This window comes from Gadus chalcogrammus, chromosome 9, assembly GCF_026213295.1.
Source record: "Gadus chalcogrammus isolate NIFS_2021 chromosome 9, NIFS_Gcha_1.0, whole genome shotgun sequence".
Lineage (NCBI taxonomy): Eukaryota > Metazoa > Chordata > Actinopteri > Gadiformes > Gadidae > Gadus > Gadus chalcogrammus.
In genome coordinates, this window is record NC_079420.1 from 14,004,364 (window position 1) to 14,031,580 (window position 27,217).

The 27,217-nt window shown below is 43.6% G+C and overlaps 1 protein-coding gene across 2 annotated transcripts; it reads right to left on the bottom strand.

Moving 5' to 3' along the window:
* Window positions 1-6,365: 6,365 nt before the first annotated feature.
* Window positions 6,366-20,745, bottom strand: tspan33b (tetraspanin 33b). 2 transcript variants are annotated; one of them, XM_056599395.1, is made up of 8 exons: window positions 20,562-20,745; window positions 15,316-15,373; window positions 14,549-14,676; window positions 13,572-13,646; window positions 11,568-11,663; window positions 10,867-10,995; window positions 10,193-10,354; window positions 6,366-6,995 (listed from the first exon to the last, which is right to left on the bottom strand). In XM_056599395.1, the coding sequence occupies exons 1-8, from the start codon at window positions 20,655-20,657 to the stop codon at window positions 6,927-6,929; spliced, it is 813 nt and encodes a 270-aa protein (XP_056455370.1). In that variant the 5' UTR covers window positions 20,658-20,745; the 3' UTR covers window positions 6,366-6,926. The 2 variants fall into 2 exon arrangements, with proteins under 2 accessions (XP_056455370.1, XP_056455371.1); XM_056599396.1 differs by lacking the exon at window positions 10,193-10,354.
* Window positions 20,746-27,217: the final 6,472 nt, after the last annotated feature.

Here is a 27,217-nt window from a genome sequence, read left to right on the forward strand (position 1 = left end):
CATGTAAGAGGCATGAACACTCTGTTTGCTGAGGTCTGTCATGATTTTTTAATCTGGCCGTTGTCTTAAAATAGAGCCATGGACAGATGGTAGCCCTGCCCATGTCCTTTTTTTTTTCGAAATCCTTCAGGAACATTTCATTATTTCGTGGATGCACTCATATGTGCTCCGCCCACATGTAAACTCGCCTCTTAAATTTTTCAGGACAGTTATTTTCCTTGGTAAATGCCACAATGTGCGGGTTTTAGTATACATACAGTGTGTGTGTGTGTTATTTGTGGTTGGAGGCTCACATGCCCTTTTATTCATGTCAGGTGTCCAGAAGCTGTAAATCTACTGGAGGCATATTGGACACGGTGGACGCCTGCTCTCTGCTCTAGAGACTGCAGATGGAGGTGAGGCCCCAGTCTCTTCTGGTCTCCCAGGGGCCCTTTAGAGAAAAGACACACTGGAGACTTCTGTTCTTTCTTTCCTACTTCCAAGCCTACTGTTAAACCTGGTTATCATCTGTTAACCAGGTGTAACGGGTTAAACCTTGATAAACAGTCCACCTTAAGGCAACCTGTTAAACCTGGTTATCGTCTGACAACAAGACGTAACTGGTTAAACAGTCCACCTTAAGGCATCCAGTTGAACCTGGTTGTCATGGTTTCTGGTGCAGGTGTGTGTGTGTGTGAAGGACTGATGGCGGTCCTTCACACACACACACACACACACACACACTGGTCAAGGCCACGCCGTTAACCAAGGTCCGATTCCTCAAGGGGTCTCCTGTCACCTGCAGGAGGGGCTCCATCATCTGTCCCATCACCTCACCCCTTCTCCGCCGCAACCCCCACCCTTTAGCTAACTGGTCTCGTTTCAGCCTCCGCGCCGAAGTCAAGAAAGAGTGCTGGCGTGTGATTGAGGCTCCCTTCAGATTAAGGAAAAAAATAACTCCTATATATAGTCTAGGCCCTCGACCCCCCCTACCTACCATGTCTGAGAGGCAGGCATTTGGCTCTCAGCCGCTGCCCATGTTGGTGTTCGACTCGAGGCTTCAAACGTGTTGCGACACGCTGACCACAGCCCCCCAGCCCCCAGCAGTCCTGTTCTACTTCCCACAGCGACAGGACTCCAAGAGAATAAAGCTTGGAATGTTATGTAATGTGTTTGGTACGGACGATTCCAGGGAAATTAGTCCGTGGGCGAAACGTGGGCCATCCAGGGAAACCCAAAAAAGAGTAGGATATTTTTAGAGTCATCGTGTAATAGCAGGTTGCTAATAGATTGACTGCCTTTATTGAACGGAATTCTATCATATGCTTAAACCATACTACTACATACTTAAACTCACAAATCAGACTAATATAAAGTCAAATCGTTCAAAAGGGCGTTTCACTTTATTCGTTGTATTTGTTTGCATGGATCTTGGTGGGGAGGTGCGCAATTGACTTTGAGCAAACAAACTTTTTACACACTTAAAGAAAATGTATTTTTCAGACACCGACACACTGACACAAAAATAGTGTTAAGGTTTCAAACAACACTTTGTAGAAATACGCTTATTAAAATCCCCTTTTCAAACTTCATTCATTCATGCGTATGAGTTTCTCTTTTCGAAAGAATATGCCGATAACCAGTGGCGGCTGGTGGAATTTATTTGAGGGGGGGCTGAACGTTTGCATTCCAAACCCCTGTAGGGGGGTCTGGGGGCATCCTCACCCACAAGATTTTTTTGTGATTTTCACAAACAAACGAAGCATTCTGGTGCATTCTGACAAAATTGTAAAGGCAAAAAAAGAACATTTACTTTACGAATGGGGCCAGGGAACTAAGTTTTAAGTTAATTTTTTTGCCTTGTAGAAATCAGCAACATTAAGAGTGCAGATATATCAACAATAACTTTGAATTACACACAAGGTAACATTCTCTCTCTCTCTGTGTGTGTGTGAGTGAGAGAGAGAGAGAGATAGAGATAATGGGTGAGTGTGTTACGGCCAAGCCATTGTGTTGGTAAACGTCACTCATAAATATATCTACAGTCTGCATTAGTATGCATTTAGACAAATACAATGAAATATGAATTCCACAAAATTCATGTAAAAGTGCAAACTTTTGTGTGTGGTTGTTGAAGACACACTTAAGGCATGATACCAACATAGGTTTGCAGAGGACTACAAACAGTACAATATGCACACTGAAGGCCTGATGCCACCATAGGTTTGCAGAGGACTATATACAGTGTGTACACTGAATATGTTTGCAAAGGACTATATACAATATGAACACTGAAGGCCTGAAGCAATCATAGGTTTGCAGAGAACTATATACAGTATGTACACTGAATAGGTTTACAGAGGACTATATACAATATGCACACTGAAGGCCTGATGCCACCATGTTTGCAGAGAACTATATACAGTATGTACACTGAATAGGTTTGCAGAGGACTAATATACAATATATGCACAATGAAGGCCTGGTCCCACCATAGGTTTGCAGAGAACTATATACAGTACACTTGAAAGGGGTGGGGGGAGGATGTGAGGGTCTGCAACCAGTGTCCATCTCAAGGGAAATACATATAGGCTAGTGGAATAAATAGAAGTTGCTTACCTCTAGCATGGCTAGCTTCACACAGTTGTTCATATGCACTCTTGCTCGCTTGTGTTTTTTTTATCCGTTCTGACAGATGTTTCAGGTCTGTCAACCCTGTCTGTGTCCACGAACTATCACACACACTTGTTTTAAAAAGTATACAAGGAAAGCAAAAAATTGCATTGGCATACCCACAGTTAGTTAGCCAAGCCTGAACCATACTCTGGAAAAACTTCTCTTGTAGGCTCTATCCTTTTCTCTTGCTTGTTGGGTTATGTTCACTTCTGGCTTTTCTGCTCAGAGTTCTTTTACTTGCAATTTTTCTGCAAATGTTCTTCTTTCGAAGGGATTCATATAATAATTTGGGGCTAGCTGAACTCACAGGGAAACATTGGTAGCAGTACTCAAAGTCGCCATCTTGCTGATCTCTGAGGTAATGGCAAATCCGCGGTTACGCCATGGGTTACGCGCAGTGGACGGTGCACTGCGCTTGTGGCTATATCTTGAGCGCCCCAAAGCCATACAATTCGACGACGCTGATTGGCGAAATTATGTACTTTTCTGCCTAGCAACGGGGGAACCATTGGCTAATAATTCAGGCATGTGGGGCTGAGCAAACTGCGCCCCACGGAAGACATCTACTTCACCAAAATGAACGTTGAACATGTAAGTGAATGAAGATTTAATTATGGGGGATTCTAAAGATATTCTAAAGTAAATGCATTATTCGAATGCAATTAAAATAGATTAATTCTCAAAATGAGAAGATTATAAAAAAAATATAGGCCTATATAAATATATTTTAAAAAGAAAAGATGGCCGGTCGGCGGGAGGGCGGCGACCCAGCGCCCTCTATAGGCGAGCCGCCACTGCCGATAACGAAAGAGGAAATAAAACTCTGCATCTCTCGGTCTTTGGTTTCCTTGTTTTTTTCTACCCTTAGAAGTTCTGCTATAGCAAAGTTAGACTGCTCAATCCCAGATTAATACCATATATACCATGGTTTACTATAGTTGCCTTTGGTGTGATGAAACATTTAAACGTTTTACATAATCCACTTTGAGTTATAATTTCACATAACATATATTTTATTGCAGCCTTGGGAAGAGGTATCTTTAAATAGGGATAATCCCAAATTGCTTTACAATTTCATGGAATATTTAGCCCGAAGATCTACATTAACAGTTTATCACTACCATGCAAATGCAGCCTATGTACGATGATAATAAATATAACATTGCATGGAATAGTAAATCACGGCAGCGCAATGCATCGCGGGTTGTTGGCCTACTCACACTATGCTATACTTCTGCCCAGCGCTATAACCAGTCAATTAAAATCAATCAATAAAGCAACTAATCACACAATGACATTAAAAGGGCTGTGAACCCAAAATCGTTGTATTGTTTTAAACATGGTTATAAGTCTTATTTGATCAAGTATCACAGTAATGTATGCCATTTTGTCACCGTTACTAAAATTAGACCTTTATTTTGAAAAAAATGGAGCACAATTTCTGTCAACCAGTTTGTGAAAATTCTTCTCTGCTCCAAACTCAGTGACGTTCTTTCCTTGGTGAAGTCGGATTGTATTTTCTTATACACCTTGACACTGGCAGTGAGGTGTGTGGTAATCTGTCTGGGCAGTGGTGGACTTTGGTCTGTGTCCAAGAGAAGTTTATGTTTCGCGGACACTTGTAGTATAACACCTCGGTGTGTGTCAGTGAGTGTGTGGAGCTCCGTCTGAGCAACAGTGGATTTTTTTGTCGGTGTTCGAGATAGGGTTAAACTTCTCTGACATTTATAGGATGACAGCACATTATGTGGCACGTTTCATATAGGCTATCCTAAGTAAAGGCAGTTTGGTCGAAATTCAGACACTGATATTGCGTTTATGAGTAGTATATAGCAGCCAATGTTGTGTTACAGTCCATAAATCTTTACATATATTCAATAAAAAAGGACTTTCTGAACCCTGGCCACGGCCCGGGTTACATATTTAATACATATTACTCTCAGAACAATGTTCACGAATCAAATCAAGTATTAGCTATATATATTGCCTTTCTTAGCTTAAGTAACGTAGATCTCTCGTAAAAAGAGAAGACCATTCAGACTGGGTGACTAAATTACGTAGCAGTACGGGAGTCTAATCCAACAATATATTTGCATATGCATATAATTGCATATTTGACCAAAAAGATTTATAACATACTTAGCCTACATGTGAACTTATTAGCAAAGTGATTGTATTTGAGTCAAATGTACCTTTCCATATATTTATCATCATAATCTATCACTGTTAATTAAAGTGATATATTTATTTATTCATTATATGTTTGTATATGTCACTCAAGTCAAATAAATACCCTTTAAAAAAAGACCCATATTAGATGGCAACCAAACCCCTCAACAGAGACCAAGGGGACCCCCACCCTCCCTCCAAGACCCTGGGTGTCCCCTTGAGCCAGGCCATGGTGGAGTATGAGCAGGGCGACTACAGCCGCGCCCTGGAGCTGCTGCAGCCCCTACGATACGGCCGGATGGAAACGGGGGGCCTGGATTGACAGGGGAGGGGAGAAGGCATGCTGTGTGCTTTGCAGTTTTCTTTAACCGCTCCTCTGTCGAGGTGGTGTTAACACATGTATATATAATGGTGGTGCACCGGCTCTGTCGGTGCTAACACGTGTTTGGGTTTTGTGTGCGTTGAGATCCTTGATGTCAAACTGATGTTTATTTGCTGTGCAGTTTCAACCTGCTTGTACAGGGACAGCATAGACGTTGGGCCATCTATGAAAAAGGTTGTGTTGCATAATGACAACTAGAGCCATTCAGACCCATCGGTATGCACACACACACACACACACACACACACACACACACACACACACACACACACACACACACACACACACACACACACACACACACACACACACACAGACACACACACATATACACACATACATACACACGCACACACATACATACACACATGCAACGCACCAAAATATGAATTATGGATCTGTATCCTGGAAGCTGATGGAATCCAGGTATTGTGTGTCGAGAGGAAACTATTCCCCTCAGTGTACATACAGAATGCAAGGCATGTCCTAAAGCGAGAGGGTCTATTTGCAATATTTTCTTCTTTTTCTAATTTTGTTTTCCATTTACTGGCTCCCATCATACGCTTCAAGGTTGGTTAAGCTCAGAGAGGCATTGTGCACCTGCAGACACACACACAAACACCCCCCCCCCCCCCCCCCCCCACACACACACACACACACACACACACACACACACACACACACACACACACACACACACACACACACACACACACACACACACACACACACACATTAATACATCCTGCCACTCGCACGCAGCCACACTCTCACTCCGACTATCTTCAAAGATCTGTATATATATTATAATTAGTAGTACCGGTATATTATTATAGTAGTCTTGTATATTGATTGTTTTTTCTCTGTTCTCCCCAATAAGGCCTGACAGGGGAAGGATTGAAGATGTCCGTTGATCTCTGTGGTCTCTCCCTCTCCTGCAGGTGTCTGCTGACGGAAAGAAATGCTCAGAGAGATAACTCCCCACTCATCTGATCCAGAGCGCACTCCACGGCTAGAATGCAATATTGCACATTCCAACCCCATCCCCTTCCCGAAGGCATCTACATTCCCCGCATTAATTACTATGAAGGAAGGTTTGCTGGATGACAGCTGGTCTATGCAGCGAAATATGTAATCACACAAACCCCATGTTGCCCATTGCATTTTTAATACCTCTTAAAGCTATGGTAAGACATTCATTTTAGAAGTATTTTTTACATATTTGCAGGAATTCCACAAACAATAAATGAAAATGCTCTGACAAAAATAAATGTACCTGTACTGTGTCCACTATAATGCTAGGATGTTATTAACCCCAAAACAATGTTTCAAAAAAACATTTCTTAAAAGAACAAGTGTGTGCCGCTCAAATAAATCACATGAACAATTAAATACTTCCCAGGTAAAAAAAAACATAAGTTCTGAAAATACAATGAAAACCAATCGATACCAAATACCAATACCAAATCAATAAAGTCAAACGTTTTCACCTTCCGCTCTATGGACTCACGGTTGTAGCTTCTTCCCACTGCTCATGACCCGTACCATCCGGTGTCCCCACGGCAACAGCACAATAAACAAGGAGAGATTGTACTTGAAAGCGGTTAGCGGTGGGGGTGACAGGGGAAAACAAGACTTCCTCTACAGATGTCACCGGTTGCTGTCAGGTCTGCGCTCCTCCCTTTATCCCGCTTCCTCCCCGGTGTCCGGGGGCGGGGCCTCACAACACAGCGCTGATCTCGTCCTGGATCTGGGTGATCAGGATCTGGGACAGCACAATGCCCGCGATCTGAGGGTGGGAAGACGGCATGGCAGAAAACACGCAAATCAATGGTTTGTACTAAGAATCAAGCATCTTTTTTGAAATGGGTTTGCTCAGGTCTGGCTGCGAATCTTGCACAACGCAAAACACCTACAATAATAATACACAGTAATACAGTAATACATTAATACAATAGTAATGAAAAATTATAATTCAGTTTATATTTACCATATCAAGTTATGGGGTGTCATATTGTCTTATTTTTGGCGTATCAAAGTGTGATTTGGTACTGCCAAAGTATTGTGAACCTCTAAAGTGTGCAAGAATGATTGGATTCTATTTGGAGCAGGAATTTGGAGCAGGTTTTGCTTCCGCACAGTATGCAAGAGTCCTATCCGAAATGTACAAAATGCAATTTGTCACAAAGAGCAGCCCATTTACATTAAATGTGTTTATTTCATTTTAAATCAGCGGTTGCTCGGAAAATGGAACCTGAAGCTGGATGTCTGATTAACGAGAACTCCATTCTCTTTACGTTCTTGTGAAGAGTGTATTTCCGTTTCCACGTAAAGTTGATGATGAAGCAATAGAAAACGTGAAGAGCCTCCCCATCCGATTTACTCAACATCAAAGCGATTGCAATTGTAGCGCGATTGTTTTGACGGGGGCTCATGGGTAATTTACCGTCTCTCTCTCCTTTTCTCTCTCTCTCTCTCTCTCTCTCTCTCTCTCTCTCTCTCTCTCTCTCTCTCTCTCTCTCTCTCTCTCTCTCTCTCCCATCAGTATTCTAGGGGCACCAATCAGCAGGATATGATGAAGGATGACTGCATTTCATAAGAGCCTCAAGCTGCATGGGAAGACTAGGAGACTCCTCGGAGGTAGTGCTCGGTAACAGCACACACACAAATATTCAGTGGACGCTCCCTGCTGCCCTCACTGGCCAATCACAAATTAGTCAATGACTTGCAATAAAAGAAAGACGAGACAGTACAAGCAAAGAGCGAGCTATTGCACATACTGTTTGATCTGGGAGTGGATGAGATGTGATGAATTAATTATGAACACATATACAGCGAATGTGAACACAAAATGTTGCAGGCGTTACAACACATCGTCCCTCATCGAATGTCTCTGTAAAATATTCAATGATGTTGAGTAGGACTCGAATCTCAAACTGCTTTATCTCCTAAATTAAGCTCCTGAAGAGGTTTTGGGGTGCTTCCCTGAACAGTGGTACCCAAGTGACTGCCGAGGTCCTAGTCTGACCAGGGAGCTGGGAAGCAAGAGGCAGGTCAGTGCTGACTGACGCTTGCGGTATCTCACTGGGCTGGCTGACACTGTGTGTAAGGTGAGAGCTAAGGCCACAGGGTGCATCGATAGGTCGATGGCTACAGAGACAATTGGGCAGAATCTCGGTATGGGCCATATGTTGGTCTTACCGACTGTAAACCATGTCATCAAGGGCCACTGGGGGTTCTCAGTTAGACAGAAGCCTGTTAAAGCTAAAGAAAAAAGGAAAGCATTTCTGGCGAAAAGATGGAAAGGATTAGAGCCTCTTAAATGAAAATGGCAAGCAAGCACAAGGTAAATGCTGAAAGAAAATATGTAAAAGTTGCCATTTTAAAGGACAACAAAAGTAAGTCCGTGAACTGGGTAGTAGTTAGTAGCAATGACATAAGAGCAGCTGTCGCCTACAACAGAGACATCCAGCCTGACCTTAAACATCTTTGGACGCTGGAAGGAGACTTTGGGCTTGTGTCTGGGTATGGCAGCTGCTAAAAAGCTCATTCTTGAAGAATGGAAATCTGACTCAGCACATCGTTCAAAAGAACTTGCATAATGAGATGTTGTTCCGATGGAACAACAACATTTAATCAAATCAACACAGGGAACAAATTTCTAAACATTTGGGGACCAGAAGAACGTGAATAACACAAAGCAGTAACACTACAATATGTGACACCTGCTCTTGATGATTTTTTTTTTAATGGATTTACAATGTGTCTGTTGGAAATTACTGTTATTAGTAAACATGCCACAAATGATACCTCGCATCTGGGTTGGCAGCTATTTTTCATTTTTCTCTTTATGTTTTTTCCTTTGTTCCTGTTTTCATGTTAACGTGACTCTTTATGAATGTTATGAATAATTGAAAAACCTCTCAATAGAATACATAAAAAAATAAACGGTTTTGTAAATACCAATTATACTGCTATTCATCACCAACGAAGCACCTTGATGGCTTATGATCTCTGTTCATATGTTTTTAAAGAGTAGAAAGAGCTCTTTCAGATATTTTGAAAGCGTGCCTGCATTTTATTAACCAGACTGGGAAAATGATTACCATCATCGACTAACACACACCAATTCAATTTAATTTGGATTCCTTCGGGGCTCCTACTGATCAGATCCGATAAATCATCTTAGCGATATTTTGAATCCAACCATCAAAGAACGCTAGGATGTTTCTAGAAAACAAGGCCTGCATTTGATCAGCAGACACCAACATCATCCAGACCCTGCAGATAAAGCCCATGCATGTCCTGTTCTCACACACACACGCAAGAAATTACCTTTGGTAGGAAAGGTCCAACTTATCCGAGCGCAGCACCTTGAGTTTTGACTTGCACCGAGAACAACAACCGCATCCCACGTGCCTTTAATCTGTCATGTTTTCATACATCTCTCAGTGGCTCGGCTCACTAATACAATGTAGACAGGGTTCTGTTTCACAAGCTCACCGGCACTTTATATCGTCCAATGGGTCTCAGTCCGTTCGGTTCAAATTCGTCCAAACTGCTTGAATCAATCTGAACCCGGCGTTGCGTCCGACCTTCCAGATACTCCCAGACTCATGCTTTCTTTAACAGAACGTTCTTAACCCTCCAAACTTTCGGCCAGTGATGTTGCATCATGCTTCCAACAGGGGGTTTGTACTCCATCCTTGACATCTTAAATGTACATACTTTACGCCACGCTTTATGCTTGCGGATGATATCCACGGTGTCTACACATGTAGTCCTATTTGTATTATTTCACGGCTAGCTCCTGTATTGATTCAGGGCCCTCTGTCCTTCATGTTCTATTTCCCATCTTACAGTTTTAAACAGGCAACCTTGAGGTTTGCTTTGAAATTTGAATGTTTGTGACACACCAACAGTGAAGTTGCACCTCACATATCAATGGAGTCGGGCTTTTGGGTCTATGAGCTGGGATGGAGTTACCTGGGGGAGGGCTAGACCCAGGGTCAGAGCTCCCACCAGCAGCAGGTGGGACTCGATCCAAACCACGGCTCTGTCTGCACAGCCGACGGGGTAGATGGACCTATCGGCCTCCAAGGAGTTCTGCGCCTGGACGCCGAAGCCACACATGGTGTTGATCACGGCCTGCGAGCAAGGAAAGCATCTGTTGTGCTATTCAGCCAGCTAATTTCCATGATCCAATTCATCATTGGCCAATACGATCACGGCACGGCATCCCTAACTTTTGGGTTACAATAAAACATGTCTGTAAAAGAGTTGTGGTCCATAGGTCAGAACATGGCCTCCGCTCATGTTATGGCCAATTAGCCCCCCCCCCCCCCCCACCGCACCTACAACACACATACCATCAGCTGTGAGTAGTAAAGAAAGGTCGCCCTGTGATCTGCCCTCTCCGTCCAACAGGATATAAAGTCGATATGAGCGCAGAACGAGACCAACAAGTCACCTTTAGTATTCTACTCCTCTCTGTGCACTTGTGAAATAATCAAGGTTCTCCAAAGAGTCTTCCAACATTCATCAGCGATAAACAGGTCATGACCCTACACTCTACAATGCGGTTTGTGTGTGTGTGTATGTGTGTGTGTGTGTGTGTGTGTGTGTGTGTGTGTGTGTGTGTGTCTGTCCCAGCGACCCACCTCTCCTGGGATGGGGGTGCAGCAGGAGAAGGGCACGGCACAGCGCTCCGTGCTCGGGTTCCCCTCTGTACAGTTGAAGTAGAGGTTCCACGACCAGTCGGTGTAGTCGTTCCACCCGCAGCATTTAAACTAACACACCCACACACACACACACACACACACACACACACACACACACACACACACACACACACACACACAGACACACACACACACACACACACACACACACACACACACACACACACACACACACACACACACACACACACATTCACAAACAAATTAATATTACAAAAGGATCAAAGGAGAGGAAGTATACATTAAGCGATCAGTTGCACAGTGTTCTGTACATTGTGGTGGGGCTGATTCCAAAGGGGGAAGTCCCTGTTGGTAGCACCATTGCATTTGTGAGTATACAGATGGCAGAGGGAAATCACATGAAGAGAGCCTGAACTACAGTGCTATTTATAGATTAGGAAATTCCTAATAGGGGCCAACCTACACAAACACACGCGCACACACACGCACACACACACACTCACACACACACACACACACACACACACACACACACACACACACACACACACACACACACACACACACACACACACACACACACACACACACACACACACACACACACACACAAACAGATAGAAAATAATTCTGCAGGCTTGTTAAGGCAACTGGAGCACCTCTTTCTGTATGTAATCCATCAGGTTCTGTAGATCCAAGTCATCTCTGTAGTGTACTATGGCCTTCTTCACAAATTTCCCCACAGCATGGCGCGTCTTGGGCAGAAGGGGAACAGAGGGTATTTCCATCAGTACATGTTTGAGGGGCTTATTGTAAGATGTTAATACGAAGTGAGCGGACCCCAGGGACTTGTCTCAACAAGGCGAACTCTGGATTACAGCCGGAGCGTCCTGATGCACCATGATGGCTTTCATAATGTTGACTTTAAAAAGAGTAATGAAACAACCTACGCCCCCCCCTACCCCCCGCTTCCCCCGAGAGATCCACTCAAACACACAGTACACACTTTCCCTACACTCAACACACACACACACACACACACACACACACACACACACACACACACACACACACACACACACACACACACACACACACACACACACACACACACACACACACACACACACACACACACACACACACTGCTATTTTAGGTCCTATGTTGAGTTACAGCCGATTAGAATCTCTCCAGATTTAAATAATGAAGTCATATAAATTCACTACACCTGAGACAGCAGATGGAATCTGCCAATCATAAACAAGTTTGAGCTACAGCTATCGAGGCGACGAGTGGGGGCTCGCCCTCTTTGGCAGGCCCTGCTGAAGAACCCCTTGAATAAAAGTATCCGCCGTTCTTTACTACCCCGGCCATGTCAGTTGGAGTAACCCTCAAATTAAGTATTTTTATCTCCTCCTAACACAGCATGGAGTTCGATAATTAAAGAATTTTACGAACAGTAGTGTTCCATAAGGCAGTCTTGTGAGATAGGGATTAGCTGTATCCACTGGGGGTTTCTCTTAAGTGGAGGACATCCATTAGCTCTTGCAGGGCTAAAATCTTTACATTAAAACACGGAGGGCTATGGGGAGCAATACTAAAGCTTAGCATAGGCTACACTGGCGTGTGTTGCTGCTGTTGCTACCAAAAAAAGTTTAAAAATAAAGTTGCTTTTTGAGTTATCCTTTCTAGTCCACATTAAACTAACTACAGATAGAATAAGCAAGTGTGGTAAGTTCAAACCCCGACAAAACTAATATATTTAATTTGTCGTACCAACTAGGGAATGTGTTATGAATCCCTAAGCACTCTCTGGCAGAACTCTTTCCTCTCCAACCCGTCCGACCCTCACGTCAATATATATATATGTATCAATATAATATATATATAAATGTACGCCATTGCTGCCCCCATCCAATGCCTGTGCGTTCCTGCCACTCAGCCAATGCCCCGCCTCCACATGTCGTTAGCAACATGGATATCCTTGAAGGGGGTAGCTGTGGAAATGGAACAACTTGGCTCCACTTTGAAGTGCCGTGGCGGCGTTTTAATCATTTAGCGCGGAGGGGAGAGGATGCCAGGAGGGGATGTTAGGCTGCTCTGTATAGCAGCAGGTGGCGGGACGGAAGACACAGGGGGGGGGCAGGCAGCTGGGGGGGGGGAATGGAGGCATCATGGGGCTGATGCAGAGGTGCCCCCACCGCGGATCACATTTGTGTTATTATTATTTATTTATTATTATTATTCGTTTTTTTTTTTTTTTTTATGTGGAGGCATTCTCTGTGGCTTACTTGGGAATATTATTGTGCCTTTGGAGGAAAATAATGGTATTTTGTTATTGATGTGTAGGTTGTTATTATTTGTGTGTCTCCACACACACACGCACACGCACACGCACGCACGCACGCACGCACGCACGCACGCACGCACGCACGCACGCACGCACGCACGCACGCACACACACACACTAACACACACACACACACATACACACACACACACACACACACACACACACACACACACACACACAGAAACACACACGCAAGCACTACGTAACAATTCTGACTAGACATTGATACATTGAACATGCAATTAAAAAAATACAGAGTAGGCCTGATCCTGGGATGAGTAGGATCCTTATCATACAGAGTAGTCCTACCTGATCCGAGTAAAAGAACCCCAGGACTGCTATGGACAGCTGGGTGAGGAAGACCAGGGTCAGACTGAAGGAGAACTGGAAGAGAAAGGGAGAGGGCGTACGCAGATATTGATTCAGACACAAAGAATGAATCATATTGCAGTCGCACACACACAAGTGCCCCCTAGAAGGCATAGGATAGCCTCTACAACAGAGGTGGGGCCCACTGTCGATGGGTCACTATGGTCTAGGGGTGTAACCATACATGTAGGCCTATTCGTATTGAACCGAATCAGTACGGACGTCACGGTTCGGTGCATGGATTTACATAGAGAATACACAGCATAAAATTAAATAAAATTGGTTTGCGAATTAATTAATGTAATGCGGAACTAATCTTAGATACGCGAGTTCTTCAGGGACAACTGAAGAACCGTTTCCATCGGAGGGTGCGGGTCGGTTCAGTTCGCTAGGGTGCGGCACGGATCACGTTTCCACCGCCAAAAGTGGGCGTGACCCGGACTGAGCCGCATTGAGCCGCACTCGTCCGTTGGGGTACCCCTGAAAGGCTGGCGCCAAGTTCGAGCTACACAAGCCGCCCGGTTTAACCCCCCCCCCCCCTGCTGCGCCGAACCGCACCTTCACTACTCCACCAAGCCGCACCGAACCGACCCGCACCCTCCGGTGGAAATGCGCCAATTCTGTGTAGGCCTACTTTGCAGTTTCATAAATAAGACATGTTGCATTTTCAGTTTTATAGCTGATTGTCTTATTTTGTTTACAAGTTACGGACGGAGTCTGGAGGTGATGTGGGCTACTTATTGTTTACACAGTTCAGGCTGTTGCAGCTAGCTCAGGAGAGAGACTGTATGACACTAGGTGGTACAACCTGAGACATTGTACCGAACTCGTACCGAACCGTGCTGTCTGAACCGAGGTGTGAGCCGAGCCGTGACCTCAGTGTACCGCTACACCCCCCTCTGGTCGGACCAGCCTACCGCTCTCAGGAGACGGATGTTGTCCCGCAGAGCTCCGACGCAGCCGCAAAAGGTGATGAAGAACATGACCACCCCCACCGCGATGAGCACGACGGCCGGGTCGATGAGGAAGGTGTCCCTCACGGTGTCTGAAGACAGACAGGCAGATCAACAGATGTCCCGCAGGTCCAGGTGCATTATCCACTTCCACTTCACCGCTCTCTTTCTCCCTACATCCCCCTCCCTCTTTCTATCTCTTTATCCCTCCATCTCGCTCTCTTTTTCACTTTCTCTCTGTCTCCTTCTCTTTTTCTGTCTCTCTTTCTCCCCCTCTTTTCCTCTCTCTCGTTATCCCTCTATTTCACGATATTTTTCTCTCTCTCTTTCTCCCTCTCTCTTTTTTTCCCTCTCTCTCTCTCCCTCTGTTTGTATTGATTTGGTACTGTTTGCTGTCAATAGTTTTCCTTTTCGCCAGAAAGCCTGCGACTCTTCTGCTCTTTAACTCTCTCCCTTGATTTCCCCTGTCTTCTCTAGGGCTATTGACCCAGCAACTATTTTACCCTGCGTTCTCCCTTCTTGTGTCAGTTGGTTAAAAACAACAAAACACACAAACAAACACATGATTTGAGATGAAATCATCAGTGTGATGATCACCTTTTCGATGACCATTCATTTCTATTGCACAGTAAAAGAGAGTAAACGTATAATTGTACCTTCCACCATGTAATTAAGTTATAATAATTCCAATCTAAAATTAGCAGCACACGTATTTTCCTTTTTGTACATACCTGTTGCTTTCTGCACCTTGGCATACACACCTATCATGACAATCAACAAGGAGAAAACCTGCAGAGAAAATTAAATTTGAAAACGACTCAAATAAAATAATGTGAAAATAATGTGATGCATTTAAAAATACTCCATCAATCTAGAGTGCCGTAGGACTTGCACCATGACCACCATGGTGAAAAGAAAATATTAGATAAAGTAATCTCTTTAATTTTTTTAGGGAATTAAAACATAAAAAATTACAACTTAAATTTGCTAATGACCGTTACTCTAAAACTCTGACCGGCGTCCAGAGTTTTAGAGTAGTGGTTAGTGGCCTTGACTCCCAGCAGAATTGTTGTAACTTTCATTCTCAATGTCTTCATAAGCCAGAATCGTACCAAAATTATTCAGTTATAATTATTTTAACATCATCTTTAGAAAATATATGACATAGTATTCGAAAGAAATGTGGAACTGACTTTATAGTCTAGTGCTCAATGTGCTTGACTCCCAGCACGAATTTGGGAGTACCAGATAGGAAATTGAAGGGCACTTCAAATTTAAGTGTACTGGTAATTATGGCTTTTAATGGAGGACACCTTTAAGCCCCTAAAAACAATGCTGTGTTGGCCACAGAAGGGAATAAAGAGGTGAAGATCTCAATAGAGGTAGCCAGCTGAGATGGCTCATTGGTATGCTCTCAGGCCTCTTAGGCTGAAGGCTCTGGGTTAAGAGATGAAGGCTTCAAGTAATTTCATTTCCTCGCAAAGTCCCAAATGTCTCCCTATATGTTGATTATTCTTATCGATAAAAGTGATCACTTGTTAATCTAAGTAAACGTTATCTTTTCAAAATATATGGAGCACAATATGCAGAATTGACTTGACCTGACTTCAGAATTGTTATGCCAATATCCCTGAGAGATAAACCACACAGCCATGCCTTTGCCCTAAATAAATCATGTTGACGATGTGCACCGCGGGCCGAGCTCAGTGCGCTCTGCTCTTTTTGGTGCGGCTGCAGTCGGACTCCAATAGGCTCTACAGTTTCCACCCCTAACCCTAACCCGGCTGGACGTTGGGTCCGTTAGAGAATTATCCCTTACCTCTGAAAGGCCAGTTCACCCCTGGTTGTTTGTGCATCATGGAATTAGGGTGAAACCATTTGCAATTCATTGGAAGCTGCATAGTCTGAGACTACACCAAAGCCTTATACCCTTTTAAGTGTACGGTTGTCTAATAGGGGAAGATGGGGGAAAACAAGCCTTAATAATAATGTAATTTTAATGTGAAATTTTAATATATTTGGATACCAGTTTAGCATGGATAGCACCTTGGTGCCTAAAATAGGACATTTTTAGGGCAAATAAATCAAACCACAGCAAATTCATCCCATGAACTTGCATGTAAACAAGAAGGCTAATTTCTCCTATCATCCTTTGTAAAATTCACACTTATAATTATTATATTGTTATTGTTATAATTATGAGTAATCTTATTATAATATATCTTAGAATGATTAGATAAGGACATAATTTGGCCAAGGCCTAAATGAGACATGTAAGTCATTATTTTGAGTCATCATTGAGATACTAATTCGTCTTTATGAGGTACTTGGTAATCATTTCCACAAATTACACGTAGGGCTGCTAACACTCCAGGATTCAAGGAGACTGGGTCACCTTGAAAAGACAAACATATGACTCGGATGATGGATCATATCGTTGCAAGATAGCACACAAATTTAACATAAATTATAGCCTCCTACAACCTCATGTCCTTGTCTCGGCTCCATGGAAACCTGACATGATGATGTCCTTTTGGCAATCGAACGATTTCATGTGAATTGTAATGTAAATGATAAACTTCAACCGCAGCAACAATGGTGCTTGTTGGCGCAGAAGAGAGTTCTTGGTTATCAGTGCAGGAGACCTGAGATCCAGTCCCGCCTAGGCTGCTCTGCATCAAAAACCTAAAATATGCAGAAAATGACCCAAATGAGAAAGATAAATCCAATTTCAGAATAGTATTCTCGAGGTGGAAGAAAAAATCCCCAAAAAAATAAATCTAATTTCTCGTTTTCTGCCTCTTTTCCATTCCCTTTTTATTATTCTATTTTCACGATCTCTTCATCTTTTTTCAAGCCTTTCAAAAGCTGAAACCAAAGACATGCCATTGACTGCTACTCCCCATAAGAGACTCCGTCTCAGCATTTATGCTGAGACGGAGTGCAAAGCTCTACCTTATTCAATTACTGACCAATTAGGTCTCTGTGTCCTTTCCTTGAACCTTCCCCGTAGAGTGTTCTTGAGTATTATCAAGGGCACTCCGAAGTTGAATGTTTTATATATGTAATTATTATTATTAATTAATCTTAAGTGCACCTAAAATGTAAGTACACTTCAAATTAAGTCGGCTTCCACTGTAATTGCACTTCATTTTAAACCACACTTCCTCTTGAGTACACTTCCTGATAAATACTTAGGGGATGGTGTGGAACTTTTTCCACTGCATTAAGGTTTTCATCATCTTTTTTTAAATTAGTTTTAGACGGAACTTGGCTTTTTTCATTTTTTACAAAGCTGAGAGGCAATGTAAAAATGTTTCAAGAACTCTTGCTTCTCATCATAGCATGTCCCCAAGATGAAGTGTAACTGGTATGCATTTAAGCTAAGTCTGACTTTCACCAAGCCACATCAAGCACCGTTTTTTTGGGTAATGTTACCATACTTTCATACATAAAAGGAATCCCAGAGATGTCAATTCAATTTGTGTTCCCACTTTAAGCCCCTTTAAGCTTTTCCAAACTGAGCCTTTTAGGGCAGAGGAAACAAAGAAATACATGTTGTCCCTATGATAAATAACCAATTCATGACCTAAGTGCAAACTTTCGTTCTTTCATTGTTTCTTTGAGTATAGAACAAAGTCCATCGCGTATTTTCAGGCTTGTGAGTTATTATCTTGCGCTTAGTGAAACTTTCTGTCATTTTCAGTCTGCCATGTCTATCAAGTTGAACTTCAAACATTTCTTTTTTCAGATTTACTTTATTATAAAACCAAGGCAACATAAGGGTTTTCTTTGTGTAAGATACAGAAAATCCATTTTCTTGATAGAAAAAATGGAGAGAGAGGGAGAGAGAGAGAGAGAGAGAGAGAGAGAGAGAGAGAGAGAGAGAGAGAGAGAGTGAGAGTAAGCAAAGGGCACAAGAATTTGTCCATTGCAGCAAAGGTCTTGTGGATCTCTGAGCCCGGTTCATCCAGCGCTCGTTCTGTTTTTCAGAACATCCTTCCAGGCAATGCGGTAGGCAGCCACAAAAGTGCAAAGCCTGCACAATATCTAACACCAACAGACTGTTGACAATTCCCTTAGTACACGCAAAGGATGAGGCAAAGAGAAGAGCTAATGAGGTCTCTAGACAGAGAGGAGATACAGGTGAAGCAAAGAGCCCGCAGTGGAAAAGCAAGTGTTGCAGTCTTCATTAGTAACTGTTGCCGGATATCTAATTTACTGTGAGTAACCTTTATTGTATGTATTTGAATATATAACAGCAAAGGTATCTATTAAGGTGGAGTGAGTTGAGAAAAAACTAACATATCGAACGTCAGACAGATGGACATATTCATTCAGAGTATCCATCCGCTGTCCTGATGAGCCTTCCTTGACAAGGCTCAAGGCTGGAGGTTTTTTTTGAGTAATGACACCGGTACCCCATGTTTTTACATGTGGTTATGTGCGGTTGATGTGTGCAAAGTCAGTGCAGCATCCAGGATAGGAACCGAGAAACATTTCAGCAATGTTTTGTAGGCTTCGCAACAAAGGAGGAGAGGGAGAGTGCATGATAGAGAGGAATAGAGTGTCAGAGAGAGGGTTTGATAGAGCGAAAGAGATTTAGTGTGAGGGCGAGAGTGAGAGAGAGTGAGAGAGAGAAAGAGAGAGAGAAACAGAGTGAGATAGAGAGCTTTTGAGGGAGAGAAAATGAGAGAGAGAGCATGCGCAAGACAGAGAGTGCGATAGAGAGAGATTGCGAGCGAGAGAGAGAGAGAGCACAAGAGAGAGATAGAAAGAGAGAGAGAGAGAGCAAGAGAGAGAGCGCAAGAGATAGAGAGAGCGAGAGAGAGCGAGAGAGAGAGAGAGGGATGGCGGTAGAGATACTGAGAGGTGAAAGCCAACTGTGTTGAGCCATAGGGATGGGGGACAAAAGGGGCCTAATGGATTATAGATGGAGCGTCCGCTTCTGGTCCTGTCTCTGCTAAACAAGCACAACACGACCAGGGTCAACGGGTGCTGACTTCCCCCACCCCCCGGCTGTGGAGTGTGTGCTCGGGGGGGGGGGGGGGATAGGGTGTGCAGGGATAAGATGGAAGTGTGGTCAAATAAATGGCTTTGGGTTTGTTCCTTGACAGCAGAAAATGATTACTGAAGTGGGAAACGGGTAGGAAGACAGGGTGCACTGGTGTTTGTGCGTGTGTGTGTGTGTGTGTGTGTGTGTGTGTGTGTGTGTGTGTGTGTGTGTGTGTGTGTGTGTGTGTGTGTGTGTCTGTGTGTGTGTGTGTGTGTGTGAGTTTGTGTATGAGAGAGAGAGAGCATTACCGCCGACAAACTTCAGCGCCTCGTCCTGTTCCAGTGGTTGTACTGACACCCACTCCTAATGAACTGATTCACATCGATGGACTCTACAGTCTTTTCTAATTGACTTCATAATTCAAATAAATAGCATATTCAGCACATTCCGCAAGTACAATGTTTTTGCTGGCTTTGAAGTTTCACTGGTCCACTTGGGAGACATTTTTCATTCAATTGAACAAGGATTCATTGGAAGTCAAGCAAAACACCCCACAGGTTGGTCAAATGTGCTGGTTTTAAATAGGGCGGGAGGGGAGGAGTGAAATGAGGAGATAAGTACTGCTGGACCTCTACTCCCACAACAACGGCCGCGCCTCGGTTGCCGGAGGCTGGGTATTACGGTTGTAAATCAGCCCTCCACTCACCAGCAGAGAAGCTAATGTCCCCCCCCCCCCCCCCCAAATAGCAGCCCCGCTACTTCAATTATTTACACGGTTTCTTTAGCTTTCTCTGCCTGCGACTGCATGGGAAGAAAGAGTCCTCTATCTGTTGACCGAGCGGTCAGTATAAACGTGTTCACTGGAACAACACAGCACGGCGGTCCTCACGGCAGGCATGGACTCTGAGTCGCTCACTGACTCAGGTGGTCTGCCCTTCTAGGAATAGATCACTCTGCGGGAAGGCTGGAGAGCCGGCTTACCCAGAACAACAAGCTGAAGAAGAAGAGGAAGTATCTAATCCAGGGGTTGATGTAGGAGAAGGTTTCCGCGCGGTTTAGGTTCTGGATCCTGTCCATGCTGAGCTATTGTTTTTTTTGATGTATTTTTTCCAGTTGTTGGCAAATATCTACAACCGGGAGCAGTTTCTCTCTTGCCACCGTGGGAATCAGCTGCTGTAAAAAAAAAAAAAAAAAAAAAAGAGTTGAGGGGTTGGGTTGCAAAGGGCGACGGGCATCCTAAAAGAGAGAGAGAGAGTGAGAGGGGTGTGTTGCATTGGTGGGCTGGGGGGTGTGTGTGGGGGGCAGAGCTTTGACGCTGCCGGTGGAGAGGCCCAGAACCGACGCGTGACAGCATGGGTCGGGTTGCAGAGAAAGAGAGGACCTGTGGGTCTGGTGACTGCAGGCTGGTGGCCTCCCCCCAGGGCGACAGGTCTGCTGGGCTAGCTTTTGAGTGCCGGGGCCCTTGTTGCACTGAACCCTGCTCTATCCGTGGAAGTGCACACAGAAGAGATTTATTTTACTCCCCCCTCAGCGGGTCGTTCTCGCACCGTCCCCCCTCTCCCTGCTGCGCCCGAGAATAAGGAAAGCGTTAGATCTCAGAGGGTCCTGTGGGCCCCTGTGGTGCATGGAACTCAGGAGGAGACCCTGTTGTCGTAGGGGTAATAATGGTCGGGTTCACTTGCGCCATTCTAAGTAAACTTTGAGAAAACAAACAACCTGAAAGCATCGCACTGGAACAACAAGTGCCGCACTTCTCCCATAGTGTCCAATTATTGGGGATTGAAGATTTTACCTTGGTTGCCAATTGTCGAATTATACGAAGATGGGAGAGCCGGCCATGAAATAGATATTCTGAGGACTTTTCTGATGTGAACAAAGGCACAGAGACAACCCTTCAATGTCTGTATTATTGATCGTTCAGCTCAGTGATTCTGTTTTTGGGAAATATGGGAATTGGATGACAAAATGCAATGCACAATTTAATGAACGGTGCAAAATGGAAACCACACAAACATAGCGTGGTAAAATGAAGACTTGCAAGAAAATAACACAGATCCGTCTAGACAGAAATGTCTGTCTGCTGAAGTTTAGCATCTCCATCCCCATAACCAGCGATCACGGTGAACCGAGGAGTGAAAGAGAAAGGGTAAGATTGTCAGGCTGGCTAGGATCTATTCTTGCGTTCAGATGTCACGGTTACGGACGAGTGATGTCTGTCATTTCATAGAGTAAACAGCACTACTGGTGTACGCTCAAATGTGTCTGACTGTGGAAAAGGAAATAAAATTAAAAGGTGCCTTATTCAGAAGGCCTCCGAATTGTTCTTGACAGCAAGAATACCTTAATCTGTGGGGTTTTCCGGTCAATCCCAACACTCCTGTAAAATCACAGCTCTCCCTCAGGTGACATGTCATCGTCTGTCTGCCCCGGAAACGATTTCACACCCTTGACTTATCTTTAACGCTAGATACTAGGAGACAGCTGTCAAACAGGGCACAGGAAATGTCAAGAGTCGGAAAGATTATCTGCCACGTTCTCACTATTTCAGACGAATACAATTGACTTGGCTACTAATTTGAATACACAGATTCTAGGTAACTGAATCAATCCTGACCATTGTGAAACATTCAAGATTTTTCATCTTTTTGATGACATTTCCTGTGATCTGCTCTTTGGAATTTTGTAATATGTAATGCATGAAGAATGACCGGTAGGTGTACTTGTGGTTTATTAAAAGTTCAAAAGCATTTATAAAATGTAACCTTCAAAAGCAGAGCAAAAGACAAAATGACGAGGCAGCAATGAGTTTCTGTACAGCTGAGCAGGTGGTGAGAGATATATGCTTTAAAAGATATTTGTGAGGTACATCTCAAAAGCCAGACTTCATCCACATACTCTGTTGCATGTGGATAAAGTTAAATGCCTCATTAAATATGCCAAAGACTTCCCCTACTAGGTTAATGAAATGTCTGCTGCCACAGACGTATAAAACCAATGCAAAGACGCTGTAAAATAACTAGCATAAAACGTGTCGGCACCATTGATTCTATTCATTTTATTTGAGTTCATGATACCAATACAAAGTACTGTGTACAAAGACTAAAATAGGTCATGTGTTTGTTGGTCTTTATCTTTTTTCGTGATGTTGCATAGAAGGAACAGTGAAGGAAAGCCAGGATGGAATGGTGCAAGGGGCCAGGTCAAGTACAGAAACACTCTGCTGCTAACACCACCAGATAGACAGTTGTCAAATTGGTCAACTACAACTTTTACCCCATTGTGAAAACCCTATCAGTGCAAACCTCATTGTCCAATCGGGACGGGACTGTGTTTTAAATTAATCATCTTTCTCAAAAGGCGAGCAAAGTGTCCCGCTGGTTTTTTTGTGAACCTAAAAGAGGAACTCCATTTAGTCAGGGTTTGCATCTCTCGTATGACACAATTTCCCAAACCCTCAAGGGGAACTCCAAGTGCTATCTAATCCCCCCCCGCCCAACCCACCCCGAATAATTTAACAAACGACTCGGCTTCAAACACGATCCAAAATACAACCTCGGTAATTGTCAGCGCCAAGAATAAGGGACTAGGCCAAGCGCAGAGAAGTGACGAAACATGAAAGGCAAGCAGTGTAGGGTATCATTGGTTTTCTCAACACTTTTTTCTTCTTTATTTAAAAAATATGTTTGTTTTAGAGATTGAAGCATGGAGTGCACCCACCTAATATAGATATTCTGAGTGCTTTTACATATAGCAAGGAGAAAAAAAAAAGAAAAAGGAGAAGTCAAAACCTAAACGATACCTGACAGGTATCAGACGGTGTTGCCACCTACCATAACACAACAGCTATCATCACAGGAAGCTGTGGAGCTTACAACTCCACTACTCAGAGTCAGGTATAGCACTAGGGAAAGATTAGCAGGTTTGTTGGAAAAAAAAACGGAGAAAACGTAACATTATGATTGGCTTTAGTGCCTTACAGTAGACAGAAGACAGGGAGAGCGTGTACATTCTGGCTCCTTCCGTCTCGGTGCGGTACAGACAGTGTTTTAGATGAGAGGGAATACTTATAACTCCTTCTGAAAATGTTTTGCTCGGTACACGCTGCAAACACTTACTTATAGATGAACACTGATGAATAAACACAATTACAAATCATTTACAATGCGTAAAGTTCTAATGTGTAAAAGGAAAAGGAAAACAACTCCTTAATAAATGAAACAGATGATGAATTAGGGATGTAATTCCTTCATTTAACCAAGTGGAAAAAGGCAAACCTGTTTAAAAAAAGTTCTCCAATACCAGAGTATGTCAACATGATGCTAACTCAGAAGCAATCGCCACCAGCGGATTTGCAATAAAGACATTAAACGGTAAATCCCTTGTAAAATTAGCATATTTACATCCAAGAATAAGTAGTGGAGTGATATACTGAGACAAGCTATGTTATACAATGCCATCTGCTAGATTAGAAGAAAAAAGATTGTTGGTATTCCCATTATAGGCTTTTCACAGGCTGCTTTCAAAAACACCTCAGATGTCACTTGCACATGATGAAAAAACAAAAAGCAAATCAAAAAAACAAAATCATATAAAGGATGATAACCGTAAGGCCATTATCTCTGTTCATAATGACCAACACTTGACTATAATCAGATCTAGAATGTACTATCACTTTTAATGCCTGTGGCATGTGTTAGGTCAGAGACAATTGCATTTTGGTGATGCCCAACCCAATGTCTGTTGTTCTATTTGAAAGCTGTCCTAGCTTATAAAATGAGTGACTTTAAGCCACTGTCATGTAACAAAAAGACAACACCAACTGCATATTTAAAAAAAAAAAATGCACATGAAATAGCCAATATACAAAAATAGCATCATTAATCAATATTTGTTAAAATAATCGTTTTTCATTCCCATATTCTAACCTGTGATGCAGGATGAAATACTTTCTTTAACAGGTAACAACCAATGGAAAATGTTCAAATAACACTTAAACATCCTTGTCTGGAACACCTTCCTAATAATGGCCCAGACCAGCACAGTTGGTATAATATAATCTGTTTTCTATCGGTGCTGCATGTCCATTCTGCTTCGCCCTTGCATACAAAAAAAAAACAAGAAGAAATTAAAAGAGTAATTGAGTGGTATATAGTTTCACAATCACATTATGGTGTAATAGGATTTACGATGTAAGTGTAAGTGGTGGGTCAAAAAGGTTGAAAATGCAATTTCTTTGAGCGGTCCATCCCTATGACATAGGCGGACAATAAATCTATTAAAAGTCAAATCACTACGCCAGTGATGTTAACAAACAAAAGATGTTCAAATGAGATATGCCATGTTTCACTTCATGTCGGTTTTCGTCTTGCCTGGGTCTGCAAACTCATCTACCCAAACCCCAAGTTTCCCGCAGATTTCTCCGGCTATTTGAGACAGGTCTTGTCATTTCAAGAAAAAAATAGAAAGCAAAGGGCTTTTTGTGCGAGTTGCTGGATGTTCCCATCTGGCGGATTCCCGTGTGACAAACAAAGACACACATGACCACCCTCACATCCTGTTCTCTTACTTCCTGTGTCAACTGTTCCTGTTGATAGCAGCACTGCTTGGTGTCTCATCACCTCTGACCTCCTCCAAAGCCTTACGAAACATGGGATTCACGTAGTTTAAAACTAACACACAGACACACAGACACACACACACACACGCACACACACGCTCTCCTGGTCCCCAAATGATACCTGTAGCAGGTTTCCCACCTGGCGATTCGTGAAACGACACAGACCTTTTCTCCCCATATCCACGCCCATTACTGTTAAAAGCCATTAAGGATTCGTCCAATTAGCTTGCTCCGATCTCTACAGCCACACGTGTGCCTTCACAGAGCGAGCTGACGCACAGCCGAGCGCAGGAGCAGTCCGTTACCCCGGCGCGTAGAGTTCATTACCGCTCCTACCCTTCAGCGGATTTCTTCCTGTCGACGCTGGGGCCTCCCGCCGTGCACTATGGGTAACCCAGATGTACCACTCACAGCACGGTACAGTACGCGTTCCTGCTTTTTGATCTGCGAGGCATTAAACACACCTTTCCTCCCCCACACACACATGCTCATGTGAATACACAGCCACCCAAACACACACACACACACACACACACACACACACACACACACACACACACACACACACACACACACACACACACACACACACACACACACACACACACAACGTGGACGCACACGCAGTGAGCCGCTGCAGAGAGAGGAACCGTCTACAGTTAACTAGAGCGTGTTGTGTGGATGTTCAACAGCCCGTGGCGGGCGGGCGGCGGTTGAGCAACAGCGTTGGCGTGGGCATGTGCGGCGACACGGTGTGCAAATTGGTTTTCTAGCTCACCGGGACAGCAAGAAAAAGGGTGTGAAATAGGAGGGAAGGAAAGCACAGAGGAAAATATAGTTGCCTCGTTGGAGATAATTGAAGAGGAGTAACACTGTTGTTCTTATTTCTACTGGATATGATTTGATGACTTGATAGCAGCATTGGTGCCTGCTCTGGTTCTGCCCAGCGTGGGTTTGATAAAACACACACACACATAAACAACAGTTACCCGGGATGCTCGAAGTAGGGAGAGACGGGTGAGACTCCATAGATCTCCATCTGACAGGTCTGTTTAGGGATATTGAAACCCTTTAACAATATATGTTGCTTTTGACAAGAAATACTAGTGATGCTGAACAGTGTTAATGTGTTTGTGTGTGTGTGTGTGTGTGTTGGTGTGTGTGTGTGTAGTGCACGTTCATTAGCAAAGACTAGCAAGGGGAAGAAGATATTCAACCCCTCGCCAAACAGGGGCAAGAGATGACACAGCTATAATGAATCCTCCCGGATCTAGATACATAAACATGAACCATGAACCGTGAAATTAATTACTTTGCGACGTCTCAGTGAAAACCTTGAAGAAATAAACAACTTTTGAACTGACTGTTAAAAGATAATAAAATGTGCCAACGAGATATCACACAACACTGGTCACACCCGTCCTGTGTCGCGGTGCACAACCCCTGTATGTCCCTCAGTCATCATGCCCCACAGCCAATCCCGTTGCTCGGTTTAATTGCCCCGACCTCTCCGACCGCTTACATTCCACGGGCGCGACGAGGGGTGAAGGTAACACGAGGAGAATACAACGGGCAACATCTCTTTAAATAAAAGACATTCGACACCAACCATGTTCACTCTGGGGAGGTACAAAAGAAGCATGCTATGTTTCGGAGTTTGTTATCGTCCATTTACAGGAGTGAAAGCGGGGAAAATACGTTAAATCGACCTGTGTCATCCTCTATGACAAGGGTCTTCAGTTTTGTCAAGCCTGATGTCTGTCTTTTTGCACTGGTTCAAGGGCATGAGCGCTCGAAATAACACTCATTGTCTTAGAGTCCTTCCTTCCGGCAAACCAGTTAGTCAAAGCGAAAGTGAGATAACACCGGAACACACACCAAACAGGAGTGAACACCAAAATGGCTTCCTCTCTTGCAAAAAATGTTGAGCTCCATTTTCTTCCAGTAGCGATACTCTTTGGCAAAATGAGGCGGAGGGGTAAGAGAGAGAAAGGGGGGGGGGGGGGGGGGGGGGGGCGGC